The sequence below is a fragment of the Muscardinus avellanarius genome (genome assembly GCF_963383645.1).
Source record: "Muscardinus avellanarius genome assembly, chromosome: 16".
Classification (NCBI taxonomy): Eukaryota; Metazoa; Chordata; class Mammalia; order Rodentia; family Gliridae; genus Muscardinus; species Muscardinus avellanarius.
In genome coordinates this window covers 54,584,985-54,609,485 of record NC_137802.1, presented here as the reverse complement: position 1 = coordinate 54,609,485, position 24,501 = coordinate 54,584,985, and the positions used below count along the sequence as shown (strand labels likewise).

Genomic DNA, 24,501 nt, shown 5'->3' with positions numbered 1-24,501 from the left:
TCTCACCTTAGTAAAGACAAGGTCGTTCTCCAGTGGCTTAGGGCAAAAACCTTTCCTTGTCAGGCACGCTGGCACACGTCTTTAATCCCAGAACTCCGGAGACTGAGCAGGAGCATCTCAGGTTGGAGTTCAGTTCAAAAACTTAAAGGCCCTCAGCAATTTAGTGAGACCCTGTTTCAAAAAAAAAAAAAAAAAAAAATTGCCCTTGCCTCCTTTTCTTTTTTTTTTTTTTTTTTTTGTATATGGTAGTGGAGATTGAATTTAGAGGCATTCTATTCCTGAACTATACCCCCAGCCCTATTTTGTTTTTTAACTTGGAAACCGACCTCATTAAGTTGCTGAGACTGGCTGCGAATCTGAGGTCCTGCTGTCTCAGCCTCTCCACTACTGGGATTATAGACATGTACTCCATACCCAGTAAGCATTCTTTTTCTTTCCTTTCTTTCTTCCTTGCTCCCTACTTCCTTCCCTTCCTCTTTCTTTTCTTTGTTTGTTTGTTTGTTTCAGCTTGGTACTACAGAGAGAACCTGGAGTTCTACATCTGGCTCCTGCTTTTTGCCATTAGAGAAAGTTATTATTTTTTTCCATCCCTTAAAAAAGAGATGTGCTGTGATGAGCCTTCGTTTTTTTCCAGTTTCAGTCTACTGTGGCCAGGGGCCCACATTCATAAAGGGGTAAGTTTGAATCAGAAGAGTGCAGGCATGTAATCCCAGTACTTGAGAGGCTGAGACAAAAGGATCACAGGTTCAGGGACAGACTCAGCAAGTAGTGAGACTTTCATCAACCTGGTGAGACCTTGTTTCCAAATAAATTAAAAAAAAAATAGGACTGAGGTTGTAGATTGGAGGTAGAATACCCCTGGGTTCAATCCCCAGTACAAATAAATAAATAAATAGATAAAAAATGAAGCAGGAGAGCTATGGCTCAGAACTTGAAATAAGAAGCCAAGCCAGCCTACCTCTGAGCCACACACCCCCCAGCCCTATTTTTCTTTCTTTTTTTTTAATTTTATTTCTTTTTTTGGTGGTGCTGGGGGCGGAACCCAGGGGCTTTCTACCTCCAGGCTATACTCCCAGACCTTTTTTATATTTTTATTTGGAAACAGGGTCTCAATACGTTGCTGAGAGCCTCACTAACTAAGTAGCTGAGGCTGGCTTCGAACCCGTGTGATCCTCCTGTTTCAGCCTCCCAAGCGCGCAGATTACAAGCGTGCGCCACCACGCCCGGCTTATTCTTTAGTTTTTAAACAGGATCTCACTGTTGCAAAGGGCCTCACTAAGTAGCTGAGGCTGGCCTCGAACCACGATTCTCCTGTCTCAGCCTTCCAAATGCTGGGATTACCTTGTGCTATCATGCCTGGCTGCAGTCAGTGCTCTTACTTGGGTGGTATAGTCAGTCGATTTTTTTTTTTTTTTTTTGCGGTACTGGGGATGGAACCCAGGGCCATTCTACCTCCGAGCTACACCCCCAGCCGTATTCTTTATTTTGAAACGGAGTCTCACTGAATTGCAGAAGGCCTCACAAAGTAGCTGAGGCTGTCCATGAACCATGATCCTGTCTCAGCCTCCCAAATGCTGGGATTACAAATATGTGCCACCATACCTGGTATCAGTCGACTCTTTTTTTTCAGTGCTGGGCATGGAACCTAGGACCTCATGTGTGCTAGGCTAGTGCTCGACTGCCAGCCCGCACCCCCAGAGGCAGCCTGTCACTGAGCAGGAGCAGCTGTGCCTGTCTGTCCTCATCTGTCTTTCAGATGGATGATGACGAAGATGAGGACGATATCGGCGAGCACGATGACGATCACCCTGGCATGGAGGTGGTGCTGCACGAGGACAAGAAGTACTACCCCACCGCCGAGGAGGTGTACGGGCCTGAGGTAGAGACCATCGTGCAGGAGGAAGACACCCAGCCTCTCACAGGTGTGTGTCAGAAGGCGCTGGATATGAGAGCGAAATCGAACCTTGAAGTTTTGTTTCATAGCCATCAGCAAACATGAAAAGTCCAGTGAATAAACTGATTGGTTTTTTTTTTTTATTACTTTCAGATACTGTGTCTGAATTTCAGTTGACTCTATTTGAATGTTAAGTAAAACTTGTATAGTTTGTTATTAAGCAAACAGGAGTTATTTCTTTAATTCCTGTTTTGGTGCCTAAAGACCATTATTAAGTTCTCTCTTTTTCCATCCAAATAATCCCAACCCTTTTTTATCATCCTCACAATGCTTATTGGTCCACCTCTTTGTGTTTATTGGTCTCCTGAAAAGTTACTGAATTTTGTAAAATAGGAGGAGGATTTTGAACCGACATTGACCTCGGTGTATATTTATTCTTTTCCCCATTCTCCCACCAAATAAGTCTGGATTCCTCAGTCCATGCTTTAGGATCATTCACTGTTGCGGGCCAAACACTATTCCCAGAACTTCCTCAATATATGGGTGATCCTTGAGAATAAAATAAATGGATGTTGCCAGGTGTGGTGGCGCACGCCTGTAGTCCTAGTACTTGGGAGGCTGAGATTGAGGATCACAGGTTCGAGGACAGCCTAAGCAAGTAGTGAAACTCTCATCAAGCTAGAGACCTTGTTTTAAAATAAAAATAAACGCCAAGCATGGTGGCACACACTTGTAATCCCAGCTCTTGGGAGGCTGAGACAGGATGATTGCGGTTTGCAGCCAGCCTCAGCTACTTAGTGAGGCCCTTTGCAACTCAGTGAGACCCTGCTTCAAAATAAAGAATAAAAAATAGGGCTGAGGGTGTAGCTTGGTGGTAGAATGCACCTGGGTTCCATCCCCAGTACCCCCCCCCACACACACACACAAATAATAATAGATAAAATAGGGCTGGGGGTGTAGCATGGAGATAGAATGCCCCTGGGTATTCAGTCCCCAGCAGCACACACACAAATCGATGCTACATAGCATAATACATTTTGAAAACTCAGTCCAATGGAATAAAGCACTGTCTTTTAATGGTTTATGACTATCTGCTCATTGCTCTTTTTTGTTTCCTCCCCAGAGCCCATTATTAAGCCAGTAAAAACCAAGAAATTCACCCTGATGGAACAGACATTACCTGTCACCGTGTATGAAATGGAGTAAGTTACAGCTTCTCTGCAGCTATAATGTAGGTTGTTTGGGGTTGAAGTAGCCAGATGATTCTGGCAGTAATTCTCTGCAGTTTGCCAAAATTTCTCTTCAGCTTATTTGGCTACTGGAATATTTAAGCTCAATCCTAACTTTCCTCTTGGCTCATTCAGTCTTCATCGGCTTCCTCTTCTTCCACACCCTAGTTTAGTCTTAAAAGCCTGAAGTGAGACCCTGTTTCAAAGTAAAGAATAAAAAATAGGGCTGGGGCCAGGCGAGGTGATGCAAGCTTGTAGTCCCAGCATTGGGAGGCTGAGACAGGAGGATCGCTGTTCACGGACAGCCTCAGCTACTTTGTGAAGCCCTTTGCAAGTCAGTGAGACCCTGTTTCAAAATAAAAAAATAGGGCAGGGGATATAGCTCAGAGGTTGAATGCTCCTGGGTTCCACCCCTAGACCCTCAAAAAAAGAATAAAAAATAGGGCTGGGAATGTAGCTCGGAGGTGGAATGCCCCTGTTCCATTCTCAATACCACCAAATTAAATAAATAAATAAATAATAAAAATAAGGCTGAGAAGCCAGGCTTTGAGACAGAATAAGAATGTTTGTTTGTTTGGGGTGGTACTGGGGACTGAACTTAGAGGTGTTCTACCTCCAGGCTACAATCTCAGCCCTATGTTATTTTATTTTTTATTTTAAACAGAGTCTTGCGAACCAGGCATGGTGGCGCAAGCTTGTAATCCTAGTACTTGGAAAGCTGAGACAGGAGGATTGCAGGTTTGCGGCCAGCCTCAGCTACTTAGTGGGCCCTTTTATAACTTAGTGAGACCCTGTTTCAAATTAAAGAATAAAAAATAGGGCCGGCAGGCCGTGCGTGGTGGTGCACGCTTGTAATCCTGCGCTTGGGAGGCTGAGACAGGAGGATCACGCAGGTTCGAAGCCAGCCTCAGCTACTTAGTGAGGCTCTCAGCCACTTAGTGAGGCCCTGTTTCCAAGTAAAATATAAAATGGGTCTGGGAGTATAGCCTGGAGGTAGAAAGCCTCTGGGTTCCACCCCCAGTACCACCAAAAAAAAAATAGGGCTGGGGATGTAGTTTGGAGGTAGAATGCCCCTGGGTTTAATCCCTGGTACCACAAAATAAAGAGTCTTGCTAAGTTGCTGAGGGCCTCTAAGTTGCTAATGTTGGCCTTGAACCTGCAATCCTCCTATCTCAGCCTTCCAAGTACTAGGATTACAGGTGTAATTGAGCCTCAGAACAAGGTATTATAATTATCGGTGTTGGGTGAGCTGGGTGGGGTGACGCATGCTTGTTATCCCAGCACTTGGGAGGCTGAGACAGGAAGATGGATTATAGATTCAAAGTCAGCCTCAGCAACTTAGCAAGACCCTGTTTCCAAATAAAAATAAAATAGGGCTGGGGGTATAGCTCGAAGATATAATGGCCTGGGTTCAATCTCTAGTATCACATTAAAAAAAAAAAAAACCAAAATAAATAATTACCAGTGTTGGGACCACCAGAGCCAAAATTGATTCAGTAAGACCAGTGAGTATTTTGGGACTATATTAACTCTTTTTTTTTAAGCATAATTTTATTGGTGCACTGTAGTCTCACATGAAAATATATCAACTCTTTACTTTGAAAAGGAGTGTTACCAGTGGGTAGATGTTTATGTAGTTATCTAGTCTCTTTTTACTTCAAACTGTTCCTGGCCCAAAATACCTGAAACACCTTTGCACCATCCCTACTTGAAAACTTTTGCCAAAATCTCTTTTGCTGTTTTCTTTCTCCTTCCAGCTTCTTGGCAGATCTAATGGATAACTCGGAGCTCATCAGAAATGTGACCCTTTGCGGCCACCTCCACCACGGCAAGGTTAGAGAACTTGAGCATTTTGGGGTCAGGATTTCTCTTCGTACCTGCTCATCTTTTGAGCTCTCAGTCATAGAGGTGGAGGTTTGGGTTCATAGGGCTGGCTGTCCTGACTTGGGGGTCTCCATGCTTCTGATAAAATTACTGTAAAATTCTAGCTTTTCCTGAGCTGTGGGTGGAGCCTGTTTCTAAGCCTCTTGCATGCCTGAGCCCTGTGTCTACATCTGGACAGAAAAAGGGAAAATGAGCCTTATTCTGATTTATAAGTTTTCATTTCCTGGGGGATGCCTGTCCAAGAAAGATTTCATCTTTCATTTAAAAATAATCCTATGGCTTCTGTGTTAATCCTTTGCTGTCCCATAATCCTTCTTGCTCCCTTCTTCCTCTTCTCATCCCTAAATTACATGGTGTATTGAGAGCTCTGGGGAGGGCACAGTAGATTTTCTTCTGCAGCTGGGAGGTCTTAACCATGTCTTTCCTTTTAGACATGTTTTGTGGATTGTTTAATAGAGCAGACCCACCCAGAAATCCGAAAACGTGATGACCAAGATGTAAGTAGCACTTCTATTGAGGTTTTAAGATGAATCATTCAGAATACAGAGGGATGTGTCTCTTCCCCTGTCTTTACTCTTCCAACTCTTTATAAACAGTGACACCTACAGAGTACTGCTTTATAATTATAATCTCTATTAATAGGTTATAAGAAGAAAATTTTAATTTTTTCAGGAGCATAGAAAATATTAACCTGTAGTATTTTTAGATGATCTGTTCTGCACTTGGAATCCCTTCTCAGTTATGATCTATCCTGACTTTTGTAGTCTGTTCTTTCCTGTCATAGTATTAATAGCCTGCTCTATAAATACACAATTGGACCTTCTTGTTTTTGTGGTAAATTTAAATGCCTGTGAATGAGGCCAACTGTGGCAGCAAGTCTCAGTGCAATAAATGTTCAGTCTCTGCCAGATTGACTGTTTTGACGTGTGGGGCCCTTGGAGGCTGGCATGCGTCTGCCTTTACCACTCTTAAGATTCATTGTATTAGATACAGTTTAGCTCTCTAGCCATACCTGGTCTTCAGTGACCCCCAGTCCCCGAAAAAACCAACTCCGCACAGCCTGGCCCATTTTCCAGCTTGGAGGGTATGGGTCTCATTGTCAGAATTGCTGAGTGGCACCTGCAGTTTTCATCTCCTCTCCTGAGACAGAGACCCCTGAGCTGGGAGGTGGTGAGGAAAGGTGACTGATGGTTGGTGTGTGGGAGAGGAGTCTGAGTTCAGGTGGTAATAACACTTAATTTTTTTCAGCTGTGCTATACTGACATCCTCTTCACAGAGCAGGAGGTAAGTGTATCTTGGGAAATCAGATTGTTGGTCCCACAAGACCCACCAGTAATGCTTTTGTAGGGAATGTAGAGAGGCCCTTATTTTATTTATTCATTCATTCATTTATTTATTTACTTATTTTGTGGAACTGGGGATTAAACCCAGGCATTCTACTCTCCTATTCTTAACTAGATTTAACTTGGCCTACTAAGGCAAATACAAAGAGGAGATATCTACATTTGTGAAGCTCAGCATGAGTGTGTGTGTGTGTGTGTGTGTGTGTGTATTAAATTGCACCCAGGGGTGTTCTACTACTGAGCTATAACCCAGCTCTCTTTTTAAATTTTTTTAAATTAAAATTTATTTATTTATTTATTTTTGTGTGTGTATGTGTGATACTGGAGATTGAACCCCGGGGGGTTCTATCTCTGATATACACCCACCCCAGCCCCGGTTTTTTTTTTTTTTTTTTTTTTTTTTTTTTTTTTTTTTTTTTTTTTGTGGTACTGGGGATGGAACCCAGAGGCTTTCTGCCTCCAGGCTATACTCCCAGACCTATTTTATATTTTATTTGGAAACAGGGTCTCACTAAGCTGCTGAGTGCTGCCTCACTAAGTAGCTGAGGCTGGCTTTGAACCTACGTAATCCTCCTGTTTCAGCCTCCTAAGTACTGGGATTACTAGCATGTGCCACCACACCCAGCTCCCAACCCTAATTTTTATTATTTGTTTATTTATTTATTTATTTATTGTGGAACTTGGGATTGAACCCAATGACATTCTACTTCTGAGTGAACCCCCAGCCCTATTTTTTACTCTTTATTTTGAAACAGGCTCTCGCTAAGTTGTGGAGTGCCTCCCTAAGTAGATGAGGCTGACCATGAACCTGCGAGTCTCCTGTCTCAGCCTTCCAAGTACTGGGATTACAAGTATGTGCCACCACACCTGGCTTTATTCTTTATTTTGAGAGAGGGTCTCACTAAGTTGTAGAGGGCCTCACTAAGTAGTTGAGGCTGGCTGTGAACCTGCAGTCCTCCTGTTTTAGCCTCCCAAGTACTGGGATTACAAGCATGTACCACTATGCCTGGCTTTCTTTTTTTTATTTTATTTGCTAAATTGCTGAGATTGGCCTTGAAGTTAATATCCTCTCTCAGACTCCTAAGTACTGGGATTATAGGTGTGCATCACTGCACCTAGCCCTATTATAGCTTTTATTTATTTTTTGTAATCAGATACTAAACTCAGGAACATTCTACTTCTGAGCTATACTACTAGCTCTATTTTATCTTAGTTTTTTCATTTTCTTTTTTTTTTTTTTTTTTTTTTTTTTTTTTTTTTTTTTTCAGTACTGGGGATGGAACCCAGGGGCATTCTGCCTCCAAGCTACAGACGCAGCCCTCTTTTTTATTCTTTATTTTGAAACAGGGTCTCACTGAGTAGCAAAGAACCTCACTAAGAAGCTGAGGCTGGCCGCAAACTGCGATCCTCCTGTCTCAGCCTCCCGAATGCTGGGATTATAAGCCTGTGCCACTATGCCCGGCTCTTATTTTTATTTTTATTTTTTTTATTTCCACAAGGTTTTTTTTTATTTTTTAATATCATAGCAATTTATCCAAAATTAACAGTGATAATCTTACATAACAGATTCATTTGTCTGATATCAAACTTTTGATGACTTAGAGATAACATTTCAATATTTCTTTCTTGTTTTCTTTCTTACCAGAGGATATTTTTTTCTCTTTTTTTAAGATGAAACTATTATACATTTTTCCCAGAAAAAAATTTAGCCTAATATGAAATATGAACTCTAAATACCCAAAACAATCTCAAAAAATAACACAGGAGATGTACATTTTCTGATTTCAAACCTTATAAAGCTATAATAATCGAAACAGTGTAGTACTGCTATAAAGGCAGATATATAAACCAGTGGAGTAAAATAAAAACCCTAGAAATAAATTCTTTCGTATATGGTCAAGTTATTTTTGACAAGGTTTCCAAAAACATTTGGTGAAGGAAATAATAATCTTTTCACTAAATATTGTTAAAAAAATGATTACATGAAAAAGAATAAAATTGGACCCTTACCTAACACCATATACAAATATTAACTCAAAATAGATAAAAGACCTAAATGTAAATCTTAAGACTATGAACTTTTAGAAGAAAACCTGGGTCATAAAACTTCATAACATTGAAATAGGCAGTGATTTCTTGGATATGATTCCAAAGGCACAGGCAACAAAAGAATAAACAAACTTCATAAAAAATAAAAACATATTGTACATCCAAAGACAATGTAAACAGAATTAAAAGTTACTGATAGACTGGAATAAAATATTTCCAAATGCTATATCTGAAGGTATATTGATATTCCAAATAAAAATCCTAAAAATTAGCAACAATAAAAGCAAACAATACAAGTTAGATATAGGTAAAAGACTAAAATAGATAATGACTCTTCAAAGATTTTTATATGACCAATAAACACATGAATATCACTCATCATTATTCTTATTTTTAAACAGGATCTCACTAGGTACATGAGCATCTCACTACTTGTTAAGACTGTCCTTGCTGGGCGTGGTGGTACAAGCTTGTAATCCCAGTACATAGGAGGTTGAGAGGAGGATCACAAGTTTGCACACAGCCTCAGCTACTTAGTGAGCCCCTCTGTAATTTAGTGAGACCATGTTTCAAAATAAAGAAAAAAAAGTAGTAGCTTGGAGGTAGAATGACCCTAGGTTCAATCACCAGTACCATACACACACACACACACAAAAAGACTGTCCTCAAATTCTTCTGTCTCAGTCTCTTAAGCACTCGGGTTATAAGCATGCATCACCATGCCAGGCTTCTATTACAGCTTTTATAACAGCTATATTTCTTTTTTTTTTTTTTTTTTTTTTTTTTTTGCCGCCCTGGGGATGGAACCCAAAGGCGTTTGACCTCCAAGCTACATTCCCTGCCCTATTTTTTTATTCTTTATTTTTTGAAAGCATCTCACTAAGTTGCAGAGGGCCTCACTAAGTAGCTGAGGCTGTCCGCAAACCGCGATCCTCCAGTCTCAGTCTCCTAAATGCTGTGCGCCACCACACCTGGTTTATATTTCTTTTAAAAAAGGGGGAAAAAAGAGCTGGGCTTGGTGGGGCATGTTTATAATCCCAGCATTTGAGAGGCTGAGACAGGAGGATCACGGTTTGTTGACAGCCTCAGCTACTTAGGGAGGCCCTCTGCAACTTAGTGAGACCCTGTTTCAAAATAAAGAATAAGCCAGGTGTGGTGGCACACACTTGTAATCCCAGTGTTTGGGAGGCTGTGACAGGAGGATCACACAAGTTCAAAGCCAGCCTCAGCTGCTTAATGAGGCCCTGTTTCCAAATAAAGTATAAAATAGATCTGGGAGTATAGGCCAGAGGTAGAAAAGCCCCTGAGTTCCACCCCCAGTACCACCAAAAAAAAAAAAAAAAGAAAAGAAAAGAAAAGGAATGAAGGAAAAAACAAAGAAAAAAAATAGGCCAGGGGATGTAGTTCAGAGGTTGAATGCCCCTGAGTTCCATCCTCAGATCCACAAAAAAAAAAAAAAAAAAACAAAAGAAAAAAAAAAACTAAAATGCCCAGATTGTGTATTTTTATTTTTAAGGCACCAGTTATCTTTGTTTCCAATGTATGAAGAGGATAAGATTTCAGAACCTAGATTCTCTGTTAAGATTTAATACTTGCTGTTTTATTTTTTACATTTAAAGTAATGCCCAAGCCAGGTGTGGTGACGCACGCTTGTAATCCCCGTGCTTGGGAGGTGGAGACAGGAGGATCGCGCTGGTTCGAAGCCAGCTGTGAGCGCCGGCTTGAGACCGTGTTTCAAAAAAAAAAAAAAAAGTATAAAAAATAGGTCTGGGAGTGTAGCCCAGAGGTAGAAGGGCTTCCAGGAACCCCAGTACCACCTAAATAAATAAATAAATAAATAAAGTAATGCCCACACACACACCAAGAAAATGCTGTTTAAGATAGTTCCATCTTCAAGGTCATGCGAGTTAGAGGCTTAGATAAGAATCACACCCACTGTAAGGAGAGTCATCAGTGTAATTTGCTGGCAAGCCCCAGAGCAGAGGGAGCCTCTCCGGCACTGGACAAAGTCTTGACCATTCTCCCTTTGTGACTTTCAGAGAGGTGTTGGCATTAAGAGCACTCCTGTGACAGTGGTCTTGCCAGATACCAAAGGAAAATCTTACCTCTTCAATATCATGGACACTCCAGGTAGGACTTTTTACTGTTAGAACCTTGTCCATTTGGGATTTTGCATTCCTTCTTACCTGAGCTACAGAGTAGTACATAATTGTCTTTACATTCTTTTCACCTTCATTGAGAGTTTTTGTTTTGATTTTTTGTTTATGTGTTTGTTTGTTTCTTTTGTGGTACTGGAGATTGAACCCAGGGACGTTGTACCTCCGAGCTACACCACCAGCCCTTCTTTATTTTGAAACAGGGTTTTGCAAGGTTACTAAGGGTCTTGCTAAGTTGCTGAGGCTGACCTCCAACCTGTGATCCTCTTGTCTCCACCTCCCAAGAACAGGATACAAGCCTGTGGCATCATGCCCAGTGAGAGTTTCTTTCTTTCTTTCTTTCTTTTTCTTTTTTTTTTTTTTTTTTAAGGAAATTCTTGGCTTCTTACTAACTAGTAGCACTGTGTTCTAGGGCTTCTATTTCATACTACTCTTTATTCTCCTGTAGAGAATTTAAATTTTAGGGAACTTGGTACATTTATTGACTTCAGCCTGTGTCAGGCCCCATGCTAGCTGCTGGAAAAATAAAGGTGAACCAGAAATGGCCCCTGGCCCCTGGCACTCTCCGTCTTTTTTTTTGGGGGGGGGGGGGGCTGGTACTGGGATTCCTGGAAGCCCTTCTACCTCTGGGCTACACTCCCAGACCTATTTTTACATTTTTATTTGGAAACAGGGTCTCCTAAGCCAGTGCGTGCGGCTGGCTTTGAACCTGCGTGATCCTCCTGTCTCTGCCTCCCAAGCGCAGGGATTACAAGCGTGCGCCACCACACCCAGCACCACCATGCCCGGCACTCTCCGTCTTTTCAAGGAGACTAGTGAGCAGAGTCTACCCAAGAGCAGTGCATCTTCCCCTGCGGCTGACTCTTGCGGAAAGACCAACTTGCTTTCATCCCCAGTACCACTAAAGAAAAAAGAGAAAGAAAAAGAGCTAGGCATGGTACACACGGCTGTAATTCCAGTACTTGGGGACCTGAGACAGGAGGATTGCAGGTTCAAAGCCAGCCTCAGCAACCTAGCAAGACCCTGTTTCAAGCCAGGCATGGTGGCACATGTTTGTAATCCCAGTATTTGGGAGGCTGAGACAGGACAGCCTCAGCTACTTAGTGAGGCCCTTTGCAACTCAGTAAGACCCTGTTTCAAAATAAAGAATAAAAATAGAGCCGGGCGTGGTGGTGCACGCTTGTAATCCCAGCATTCGGGAGGATGAGACAGGAGGATCACGGTTCGAAGATAGCCTCAGCTACTTAGTGAGGCCCTTTGTGACTTAGTGAGACCCTGTTTCAAAATAAAGAATAAAAAAACGGGTGGGATGTGGCTCAGAGGTAGAATGCCCCTGGGTTCTATACCCAGTACTGCAAAAAAGAAAAAAGAAAAAATAGGTCTAGGGGAGTCGGGCGTGGTGGCAAACACTTGTAATCCCAGCATTTGGGAGGCTGAGATAGGATTGCAGTTCAAGGACAGCTTCATCTACTTAGTGAAGCCCTTTTGCAACTCAGTGAGACCCTGTTTCAAAACTAAAGGCTAAAAAATAGGGCTGGGGGTGTAGCTTGGAGATAGAATGCCTCTGGGTTCCATCCCCAGTACCGGGCGCCCCCAAAAAAAAAATCCTTGGGGGTATAGCTTGAAGGTAGAATGAATAAAATGAATGCCCCTGGGTTCTTCCCCCAGTACTACAAAAAAAAAAAAAAAAGCTGGGGTTGTAGTGGAGGTAGAATGTCCTGTGTTCAATCCCTGGTACTACAAAAAACAGAAAAGCTTAATCAAGGGTGTGACTGATGCGAGATGTTTATATATACCCTGCTAGGAGCACTAGGGAGAAGGGAAAGGGGATATTTGGAGGCTGACAAGCGTGGCATGCCACTCAGAACCCTGAAGTTATTGTGCTTCATCCTGCACCAGGTGTGACTGACTTGGAATTTGCCTTTCAGGACATGTGAATTTTTCTGATGAGGTCACAGCTGGTTTGCGCATCTCAGATGGAGTGGTCCTTTTCATCGATGCCGCAGAAGGGGTAAGTCAGGCTCTGCTCGGTTAGAATCTCTTCCCCTTTTGTGCCTTCACACAGCCCAAAGGACCACCTGAGCTGGGAGTAAGGATTTGGGATTAAGGCTCAGATTTACTCTAAAATTAGGACAGCAATGAAGTTTTTTTGTTTCTGTATTTTTTTTTTTTTAATTGCATTATTGGGGATAGAACCCAGTGCCATTCTACCTCTGAGTGATACCCCCAGCCCTATTTTTTATTTATTTATTTTTTTTCGGTACTGAGGATGTAACCCAGAGGCATTCTACCTCTCATTCTTTATTATGAAACAGGGTCTCACTGAGTTGCAAAGGGCCGTGTCACTAAGTAGCTGAGGCTGAACGCGAACTGTGATCCTTTTGTCTCAGCCGCCCAAATGCTGGGATTACAAGCCTGCACCACCATGCCCAGTTTATTTTTTATTTCTTTATTTTTTGGGGGTGGCGGGTCTGGGAATGGGACCCAGGGGCATTTGACCTCCGAGCTATACCCCCTGTCCTATTTTTTTATTCTTTATTTTGAAACAGGGTCTCACTAAGTTACGGAGTGCCTCACTAAGTAGCTGAGGCTGTCTGCGAACTGCAATCCTCTGGTCTCAGCCTCCCAAATGCTGGTATTACAAGCGTGCACCACCACGCCAGGGTTATTCTTTTTTGGTGGTACTGGGGCTCCTGGAAACCCTTCTACCTCCAGGTTACACTTCCAGACCTATTTTTATGCTTTTTAAATTTGGAAACAGGGTCTCTTAAGCCAGTACGGCTGGCTTCGAACCTTCACAATCCTCCTGTCTCCGCCTCCCAAGTGCGGGGATTACAAGCGTGCGCCACCACGCCCGGCCACGATATCTTTTTAATATTTCTAAATTGAAACACTGGATAATTTGGCTATTTGACTAATCTCATTCCTATTGTTAGTGGTTAACCAGCAGAGGGAGCCAGAGTGGGTTGGTGTTTTGTTTTGTTTTTGGTGGTATTGGGGATTGAATCCAGGGGTGCTCTACCACTGAGCCTCATTCCCACCCATTTTTTATTTTTTGAGACAGGATCTTGCTAAATTATTGAGGCTAGCTTCAAACTTGTGATCCTCCTGCCTTAGCCTCCCAAGTAGCTGGGAATACCAAGAGCCACCATACTCTGATCATAGTGCGTGTGTGTGTATATGTCTGTGTGTCTATGTGTCTATCTGTCTGGGGATTGAACCCAGGAACATTCTACCTCCAAGTTACATCCCCATCCCTTTTTATTTTTTGTTTTGAAATAGAGTCTCATTATGTTGATGAGTCTAAGTTGCTGAGGCTGGTCGCAAACCTGCAACCCTCCTCCAAGTGCTGGGATTACTGGTGCATACCACCTCACCTGGCTCTTTAGTGAGTGTGTCTGTCTGTCTGTCTCTTTCTCTCTATTTTTCTCTCTCTCTTTTTACAGTACTGGGAATGGAACCCAGGGGCATTCTGCCTCTGAGCTATACCCCCAGCCCTATCTTTTTTTATATTCTTCATTTTGAAACAGGATCTCACTGAGTTGCAAAGGGGCTCACTAAGTAGCTGAGGCTGTCTGTGAACTGCAATTCTTCTGTCTCACTAGTCTTTTTTTTTTTTCTTCTCGTGTCTGGGGATGGAATTCGGGCATTCAACCTCTGAGCTATACCCCCTGCCCTATTTTTTATTCTTTATTTTGAAAAAGGGTCTCACTAAGTTACAGAGGGCCTCACTAAGTAGCTGAGGCTTTCAGCGAACTGTGATCCTCCAGTCTCAGCCCCGAATGCTGGGATTACAACAAGTGTGTGCCACCACGCCTGGCTCACTCAGTCCTTTTTTTTTTTTTTTTTTCCGGGTCTGGGGATGGAACCCAGGGGCATTTGACCTCCGAGTTACACCCCCTGCCCTATTTTTTATTCTTTATTTTGAAACCGGGTCTCACTGAGTTGCAAAGGGCACCACCATGCCTGGCTCTACTCAGTCTTTTTTTGATACTGGGTATTGAAACCCAGGGCAGTTAGCCTCTGAGCCCACCACCCCCCACCCCGCCCCCCTTCTTTTTCTTCTGCGGTATTGAGGATAAAACCCAGGGGCATTCTAACTCTGAGCTATACCTCTAGCCCTATTTTTTATGCTTTATTTTGAAATAGGGTCTCACTAAGTAGCAGAGGGCCTCACTATAGCTGAGGCTGACCATGAACCTGCAGTCCTCCTGTCTCAGCCTCCCAGGTACTGGGATTACAAGCATAAGCCACCATGTCTGGCCCAGCCTCCCTTTTTTTTAAACTTTTTATTTTGACACTAAATTCACTAAGTTGTTAAGACTGGCCTTGAGCCTTTGATCTTACTGTCTCAGCTGCCCAACTATGGGGATTATAGATGTATGCCATTGGCATTTCTTTAAGTGTATAGGGTATTTATTTTGTAGAATTATATCTCAATTTGTATTTGTCTAATGTTTTCTCAGGAGTAGTTTCAGGTTTTTTGTTTATTTGTTTGTTTATGTTTTGGGTTTTTTTTGTGTCTGTCTTACTGAAGATGGAACCCAGGGACTTTCTGCCTCCGGGCTATACTCCCAGACCTATTTTATATTTTATTTGGAAATAAGTTGCGAAGAGCCTCAATAAGTAGCTGAGGCTGGCTTTGAAACTGCGCAGTCCTTTTGTCTCAGCCTCCCAAGTGGGATTACAATCGTGCGCCACCACGCCCAGCAAAGGTTATTTTTTAAATTCTATAGAAATAATTAGTCCATCATATCAGGAGGTACATGGTATTACCTCATCCCATCATTGATGGTGCTAACTTTGAACACTTGGTTAAGGTGGGTTGGCCAGGTTTCTCCAGTGTGAAGTTCCTATTTTGTGGGAGATACATTGAGTGTTCTATTCCTTATCAACTTTACCTAATTGTTCTGTCATCCATTGATAGTTCTTGGCATTTATTTATTTATTTATTTATTTTGCATTACCAGGGATGGGACCCAAGAGCATTGTATCTCTGAACTACACCCCCAGCCCTATTTTTTTTTCTTTTTTTGGTGGTACTGGGGGTGAAACCCAGGGGCTTTCTACCTCCGGGCTATACTCCCAGACCTATTTTATATTTTATTTGGAAACAGGGTCTCATTAAGTTGCCGAGAGCCTCACTAAGTAGCTGAGGCTGGTTTCGAACCTGTGTACTCCTCCTGTCTCAGCCTCCCAAGCGTGGGGATTGCAGGCATGAGCTACCACGCCCAGCATTATTATTTTATTTATTTATTTTTATTTTATTTATTTTGTGTGTGTGTGTGTGTGTGTGTGTGGAACTGGGGTTCCTGGAAGCCCTTCTCCCTCCGGGCTACACTCCGAGACCTATTTTATACTTTTTTTTTTTTTTTTTAAACAGGGTCTCTTTAAGCCAGCGTGGCTGGCTTCGAACCTGTGCAATCCTCCTGTCTCCACCTCCCAAGCGCGGGGATTACAAGTGTGCGCCACCACACCCGGCTATTCTTTTATCTTTGAAACAGGGTCTTACTGAGTTGTGAAGGGCTTTAATAAGCAGCTGAGGTTGTCCGTGAACCACGATCCTCAGTCTTCACCTCCCAAATGCTGGGATTATAAGTGTGTGCTACCACGCCTGGCTTCTTGGCTTTTATTTTTATGATAGTTGCAAATGATGATTTTTCCAACTCTTTATTTCTTTGGTAGTTATTGGTTGGACTTTTTAAAAAGAGGCCCCCCATACACCATTTGCTTATTTATTATCAGCAGGAAGGAATATCTGGGTTTCATTTAGTTACTGGGTTTTAACTCATTACTATCCATAAATGTATATGTGTATGCATTTGTAATTTTTTTTTATGCTCCTGTCCTGGCGATTCAACCTAGAAGCATTTAACGTCTGAACTACACCCTAGCTCCCAGAATTATCAGTGATTGCGCATTTCTCAGTCCGCAGGGTACCTTCTTAAAACTCCTACATCTTGCTGGGCATGATGTAGCACACACTTACAGTCCCAGCGCTCAGGACGTGGAGACTGGAGGATCACGGTTCATGGACAACTTCATTACTTAGTGAGGCCCTTTGCAACTCTGTGAGACCTTGTTTCAGAAATAAAAAGACTAGCCGAGCCTGGTGACGCATGCTTGTAATCCCAGCATTTGGGAGGCTGAGACAGGAGGATCCAGGTTTGTGGCCAGCCTTCACTACTTAGTGAGGCCTTCCATAACTTAGTGAGACCCTGTTTCAAAATAAAGAATAAAAAAAATAGGGCTGGGGTGTATTTTAGAGGTACAGTGCGCCTGGGTTCCATCTCTGATACCAAAAAACAGAACACTCCTGCATCTCTCTTTGGTAGCGTTCACTCGCTTTTACCCAGCAGTCTTTCCCCATGCTCTCTTCTCCCTGTGCTTCATGTTTTGAAAGTTTAGTGCCGTCTTTGGCTCTGGACGTTCTGCTCTCTGCGCCTGTCACCACCTGCGCCTTGTGTTTCTCAGGTGATGCTGAACACGGAGCGGCTGATCAAGCACGCAGTGCAGGAGAGGCTGGCAGTCACCGTGTGCATCAACAAGATCGACCGGCTGATCCTGGAGCTCAAACTGCCGCCAACTGATGCTTATTACAAGCTGCGCCACATTGTGGATGAGGTCAATGGATTAATAAGGTAAAAGACTCCTGGAAGTGGATTTACTGTCCTTGGAGACTTTCTCTCTCTCTCTCTCTCTTTCTCTGTGTGTGTGTGTGTGTGTGTGTGTGTGTGTGTGTGTGTGTGTGTGTGTGTGAGAGAGAGAGAGAGAGAGAGAGAGAGAGAGAGAGAGAGAGAGAGAGATGGAACCCCAGGGGCAGTCTACCTCCGAAGTACACCTCTAGTGTGTGTGTGTGTGTGTGTGTGTGTGTGTGTGTGTGTGTGTGTGTGTGTGTGTGAGATGGAACCCTTAGGGGCAGTCTACCTCCGAAGTACACCTCCAGTCCTATTTTTTATTCTTTTTTTAAATTATTATTCTTTTTTTTTTTTTTTTTTTTTGCGCAGTACTGAGGATAAAACTCAGGGGTATTCCATCTCCAAGCTATACCACCAGCTCTATTTTTTATTCTTTGTCTTGAAACAGGGTCTCACTGTGTTTCAAAGGGCCTCACTAAATAGTTGAGGCTGTCCATGAATTGCGATCTTCTTGTCTCAGACTCCCAAATGCTGGGATTACAAGCGTGGGCCACCATGCCTGGCTCTGTTTTTATAAATCTTAATTTTACCCTCCAATACCTCTGGAAGCAACTCTGGTTTATTTATTGACACATATTAATGAGCTGGTTGGATAAGACCCATGACATATTTCATGTCTCCCCAAGGATTGACACCACAATTTAGCCTCATTAACCTTGTGTCTTAACCAGTTGTGCAACTTCACGTGTCTGTAAAATCATGATCAGAACCTTGGAATATAGATCAGTCTTCACTGCATACCAACCATGTAAAATTGAGGTGTGTGTGTGTTAGTGAGGATGGAACCCAGGGAGACATTCTACCTACAAACTATACTCCCAGCCTTGTTTTTTATTTTGAAACAGGGTCTCACTAAGTTGCAGAGGGCCTCAGTAAGTTGCTGAGGCTAGCTGAGAACCTGTTGCGATCCTTCTGTCTGAGCCTCCCAAGTACTGGGATTACAAGCATGTGCCACCACACCTCTGACCGGGGAAATTATTTAAGCTTAGTTTGCTCCTAGATAAATAAGTAATAATGCCAGTTGTGGTGGTGCACATCTGTAATCCCTGTACTTGGAGGCTGAACAGGAGGATCGCAGATTTAAGGACTGCCTCAGCAGGTAGTGAGACTTGCATCAACCCAGCAAGATCCCATTTCCAAATAAAACATAATATCAGGCTAGGGGTGCAGATTGAAGTTAGAATGCCTCTGGGCTCAATCCCCAGTATGACAAAAAAAAAAAAAAAAAGTAGTAATATTTGCTTATTGAGGTGTTACAAGAAGTTGAATAATTATTTGATGTCTACTTAACATGGTGCTCACTGTATGGGAACTAATTACTGAGTAATATTGGCTGTTAATGTGTGTGTGTGTGTGTGTGTGTGTGTGTGTGTGTGTGTGTGTGTGTTTCTGGAGATTAACCTAGGGGCTCATTCTATCTCCTATTGGCTGTTAATATCTTTTTTGCGTGTGTGTGTGTGTGTGTGTGTGTGTGTGTGTGTGTGTGCGTGCGGTTCTGGAGATTAAACCTAGGAGCTCATTCTGTCTCCTATTGGCTGTTAATATCTTTGTGTGTGTGTGTGTGTGTGTGTGTGTGGTTCTGGAAATTAAACCTAGGGGCTCATTCTATCTCCAAGCTACACCCCCAGCCCTATTTTTTATTATTTTGAAGCAGGGTCTCACTAAATTGCGAAGGGCCTCACTAAGTAACTGAGGCTGTCCATGAACTGTCAATCTTCCTGTCTCAGCCTCCCAAGTACTAGGATTACAAGTGTGGGCCATCACTCCTCGCTTGTTATTATTAACACAAATTAAGTAAATTAAGGAGCCGTTTACTGTGTTTCATTGGTTTTGTTTTGGTACTGAGGATTGAAGCTAGGGCATTCTGCCTCCGAGCTGCATCTCCAGCCTTATTTTCTTTCTTTGATAATAGGGTCTTGCTACATTGCTGAGGCCTTCCCTAAATTGTTGAGGCTGGCCTTGAACCTGCATTCCTCTTGCCTCCGCCTTCCAAGTACTGGGATTACAGGCATATATCACCATTCCTGGCTTGATAAACTTTCAGTACTGGGGATGGAACCCAGGGGCATTATACCTCTGAGCTACACCTCCGGCCCTATTTTTTATTCTTTATTTTGAAACAGTCTCATTAAGTTACAAAGGGCCTAAGTTGCTGAGGCCGTCGGTGAGCCACGACCCTCCTGTCTCAGCCTCCCAAATCAAAATGCTGGGATTATAAGCATGTGCCTATAACCTAGGTTATATCTAGGTGCCATTACACCTAGCTTGATAAACTTTTTTTTTTTTTTTTTTTTTTTTTTTTTTTTTTCAGTACCAGGGATGAAACCCAGGGGCATTCTACCTCCAAGTGACACCCCAGCCTTATTTTTTATTCTTTATTTTTTGAAATAGGGTCTCATTAAGTTTCATAGGGCCTCACTAAGTAGGTGAGGCTGTCCACGAACTGCAGTCCTCCCGTCTCAGCCTCCCAAATACTGGGATTACAAGTGTGTGCCACCACACCTGGCTCAATAAACTTCTTTAAAAAAAAAAAAAAGTCAAGCATAGTGGGCACCCCTATAATTCCAGCAGTTTGGAAGGCTGAAACAGGAAGATGGCAAATTCAAGGCCAATCTGGACAATTTAGCAAGACCCAGCATCTAAATAAATAAATAGCCAAGTATATTGGTACACATCCATAATCGTAGTACTTGAGAGGCTGAGACAGGGGAATCACAGGTTTGAGGCCGGCTTCAGCAACCTAGCAAGACTCTTAGCAACTTAGTGAGAGCCTTGTTTCAATATAAAAAATGTGTGGCTAGAGGTGTAGCTTTGAGGTAGGAGGTCCCAGGGTTCAACCTCTAGTACCAAAAATCAAAACAAACAAACAGTAAATAAGAGCAGGGAATAGAGCTCAGTAGTTGAATGCCCATAGGTTCAATTCCTAGTAAAAAAAAAAAAAAAAAAAAAAGTTTGGTGCTGGGGATATAGCTAGGTAATAGAGCACTTGCCTAGCATGTGCACCTGCCTGGATTTGATTTCCCAGCATCTACAAAATGTAAACAAATGAATAGTAAATAATAAAATACAATTTAACATGAAGTTGTAAAACAAAGCCAAACAAAACAGAATAAAGAGTAGCCAGGAGGCCGGGCATAGTGACACATGCTTGTAATCTCAGTACTTGAGAGGCTAAAACAGGAGGATCACAGGTTCACAGCCAGCCTCAGCAACTTGTGAGGCCCTGTTTCAAAATAAAGAATAAAAAATAGAGCCAGGCGTGGCGGCGCACACTTGTAGTCCCAGGATTTGGGAGGTTGAGACAGGAAGATCCAGGTTTGCGGACAGCCTCAGCTACTTAGGCCCTTTGCAACTCATTGAGACCCTGTTTCAAAATAAAGAATTAAAAATAGGGCTGGGGATGTAGCTCAGAGGTAAAATGCCCCTGAGTTCAATCCCAGCACTACCAAAAAAAAAAAAAAAAAAAAATGTGCTTCTCTCTGTATTAAGTTTCTTTTTCGTGTTCCGAGGTCTTTGCCTCTGTCCTCCAGGTTTCTCCTTGCCTGTCCTGTGTGGTCAGCTTTTCTAAGATTGTGCGGAATGTTCCCAGCTCTGAGAATTCAGCTTGTTACTGCGAGTTAGGGAACAAGTCCATCATGTCACTTTCTTGGACCAGGCTGTTGGCAGAGCTGAGAGTCTTATGCAAACCCCTCCTGAGGGCTGGAGATGGCTGTGATGGAGTTCCCGCCGTCCCCCTTGGCAGTGCGTCTGGGCTGCTGCACAGCCTGGCGTTGGCTCACCCTGCTCTCTCTTTCAGCATGTATTCCACCGATGAGAACCTGATCCTGTCTCCGCTTCTGGGCAACGTCTGTTTCTCCAGCTCCCAGTACAGCATCTGCTTCACGCTGGGCTCCTTTGCCAAGATCTATGCCGACACCTTTGGTAAGCGCTGGCTGGCTCTGTCTCTCCCATCTCCCCAGAGTCCGGCGTGCATTTCCCACTGAATGGCTCAGAACTTGGCTTCTTGTCACAGTACCCTGCTGAAGGGGGAGCATTTCATCACTTATGTTGTCACATCTGGGACTCTCTGGCCTCCAGACCTCTTTTTCATTTTAAGTAGTTTCTAATGATAAGAAAATTAAAATGAAGCTGGGCGTGGTGGCGCACGCTTGTAATCCCTGTGCTTGGGAGGCTGAGACAGGAGGATCGCACGGGTTCGAAGCCAGCCTCAGCTACTGAGTGAGGCTCTCAGCAACTTAGCGAGACCCTGTTTCCAAATAAAGTATAAAATAGGTCTGGGAGTATAGCCCGGAGGTAGAAAGCCTCTGGGTTCCACCCCCAGTACCACCAAAAATTAAAAAAAGAAAGAAAGAAAAGAAAAATGACTTGGAAGAAATGGAAGAGAAAGTTCATTTTAGAAATAAAAATCTCTCCTAACGTGAGACAGTTTATAAAATGGGAATTATCTATGCCCACAAAGCACTTTCAGACTTCCTTCTTTTCTTTCTTAATGCCCCTGGGGATTGAATGCAGGAGCATTCTACAGCCAAGCTAAATCTCTAGCCCTTTTTTATTTTATTTTGAAGCAGGGTCTCGCTACTTGCAAGGCTGTCCTCTAACCTGCAGTCCTCCTTTCTCAGCCTCTCAAGTACTGGGATCGTAAGCATGCTCCACCATGCTCAGCAGCAGACTTCCTTCTTAAAGGTAGAATCTTCTCACTATTAGTGTTGATAGGCCTAATTGAGAACCCATATTGAACTCAGACTTAGCAGTACAAGCCATTGTTGGCAGATCCAGTTGAAAGATTTATGGGTATCTAGGGCCTCAACACCAGATCCTTGGGGCTGGCTTCCCTTCCCAAGGGGCTCCCCAGCCTCCATCTCTGTACCTCACCAGTTACTCCTGTTGCCATAGGAACCATATCCTGCTGATAGCCGCCTATGTGTCAACAGAGTACATACTTAAAAGAGAGTTATTACCCTATGTTTAGAACTAAGGAGATAGGCCCTATGAGAGGCCTCATGACAGAAAGGCATGGAGCACCAGCACGTCTGTGCTCACTATTGGTTACCTCACCTCACTCTGTGGTGGGAAGGATGCCTTTTAACTAAGTCCTTAGAGCCGGGTATGGTGGTACATACCTGTAGTCCCAGCACTAGGGATGCTAAGACAAGAGGATCACAGGTTCGAGAACAGCCTCAGCAAATAGTGACACTTTCATCAACCTAGCAAGACCCTGTTTAAAAATAAGAAATAAAAAATTAGGCTGGGGGTGTAGCTAGAAGGTAGAATATTGAATACTCTGGGTTCAATCTCTAGTATCCCCCCGCCCCCAAAATAAAACTTGATTCTAGCCCAGTGTGGTGGTGCATCCCTATGATCCCAGTATGTGGGAGGCTGAGACAGGAGGACAACATCAGCATCATAACAAGACTCTCGGTAACCTAGTAAGACCGTCTTAAAACAAAAAAAATAGCCTGGCATAATGGCACATGCTCGTAATCCCAGGATTTTTTTTTTTTTTTTCTCCATACCAGGGATTGAACCTGGGGGCATTCTACCTGTGAGCTATACCCCTAGCCCTATTTTTTATTCTTTATTCTTTATTTTGAAACAAGGTCTTACTGAGTTGCAGAGGGTCTCACTAAGTAGCTGCAGGTGGCTGTGAATCTGTGATCCCCCTATCTCGGCCTCCCAAATGCTGGGATTACAAGCATGCACCATCACGCCTGGCCCCCAGCCCTATTTTTTTATTCTTTATTTTGAAACAGGGTCTCAGTGAGTTGCAAACGGCCTCACTAAGTAGTAGCTGAGGCTGTCTGTGAACCACAATCCTCCTCCTGTCTCAGCCTTAATGCCTGTATTACAAGCATGCGCCACCATGCCTGGTTTATATTTTTTATTTGTTTATTTATTTACTTACTACTTACTTTGTGGTACTGGGAATCGAACTCTGGGGCATTCTACCTCTGAGCTACATAATCAGCCTTGTTTTATTTTTGTTTTTGAAACAGGATCTCACTAGGTTGATGAGAGTTTCACTACTTGCTGAGGCTGTCCTCAGACCTGCCATCCTCCTGTCACCGCCTCCTAACTACTGGGATTACAAATATGTGCCGCCATGCGTGATTGAAGATCTTGAATTTTAAATGCCACAATTGCTTAGTTCAGTCTGACCGGGTTTGACAGTTGCAGTCAAACTAAAAATATTGATGGGTAAGAGACAAAGGCTGCTGGGCACGATGGCGCACGCTTGTAATGCCTGTGCTTGGGAGGCGGAGACAGGAGGATCACGCAGGTTTGAAGCCAGCCACACTGGCTTAAGAGACCCTGTTTGCAAATAAAAATATAAAAAATAGGTCTGGGAGCGTAGCCCAGAGGTAGAAGGGCTTCCAGGAACTCCAGTACCACAAAAAAAAAAAAAAAAAGAGAGAGAGAGAGAGAGACAAAGGTCGGCTTTGGTGTTTTCTCTCGAGGGCTTGGAGCTCGTTAGCTCTATGCTGACACTGTACCTGGAAGGTGGCCTATACCAGCAATAGAGTAGAACTTCTAGATAGGTCAAAAAAGAAAAAATGATGCACCAGGCATGGTGGCGCACGCTTGTAATCCCAGCATTTGGGAGGCTGAGACAGGAGGATTACGGTTCACGGACTTAGTGAGGCCCTTTGCAAGTCAATGAGACCCTGTTTCAAAATAAAGAGTAAAAAAATAGGGTTGAGGGTGTAGCTCTAGAGATAGAATTTGCCTGGGTTCCATCCCCAGTACCGCAAAAAGAGAAAGAAGAAAGAAAGAATTGTTTTATTGTGATAGGGTCTTACTTGGTTGGTGAGCCTTACTACTTGCTGACAGTGTCCTCAAACCTGTGATCCTCCTGTCAGCCTCCCACGCACTGGGATTATAAGAGTATGACACCGTGTTCTGCTCCAAGCCCTTTATTTCTTATTTTTGTGTGTGGGGTTTGAACCCACTGGCGTTCTACCTCCACACCTGTTTTATTTTTCAGTTTGAAACAAAATCTTGCTAAATTGCTAAGACTGGCTTCAAATCCACAATCCTCCCATCTCAGCCTCACAAGTACTGAGATTACAGGCAGGTGCCACCATGCCCAGCTTTTCGATTCTTTTTTTCCCAGTACTGGGGCATTACCTCCGAGTTATAACCCCAGCCCTGCTTTTTTTTTTTTTTTTTTACGGTTCTGGGGGTGGAAGCCAGGGGCATTCTACCTCTGTGCTACACCCTAAGCCCTATTTTTTATTCTTTATTTTGAAA

At 43.2% G+C, this 24,501-nt stretch overlaps 1 protein-coding gene across 1 annotated transcript in view; it reads left to right on the top strand.

The window, feature by feature from the left end:
• The window catches only part of EFTUD2 (elongation factor Tu GTP binding domain containing 2), a gene marked incomplete at both ends in the record, with an annotated part of 45,136 nt that overhangs the window by 6,087 nt on the left and 14,548 nt on the right, over positions 1–24,501 (top strand). Inside the window, 9 exon segments of the mRNA XM_080713548.1 lie at positions 1,757–1,922; positions 3,018–3,096; positions 4,881–4,956; positions 5,439–5,504; positions 6,256–6,291; positions 10,439–10,529; positions 12,484–12,566; positions 17,030–17,196; positions 21,050–21,174. Coding sequence (XP_080569674.1) covers positions 1,757–1,922; positions 3,018–3,096; positions 4,881–4,956; positions 5,439–5,504; positions 6,256–6,291; positions 10,439–10,529; positions 12,484–12,566; positions 17,030–17,196; positions 21,050–21,174 — 889 coding nt within the window.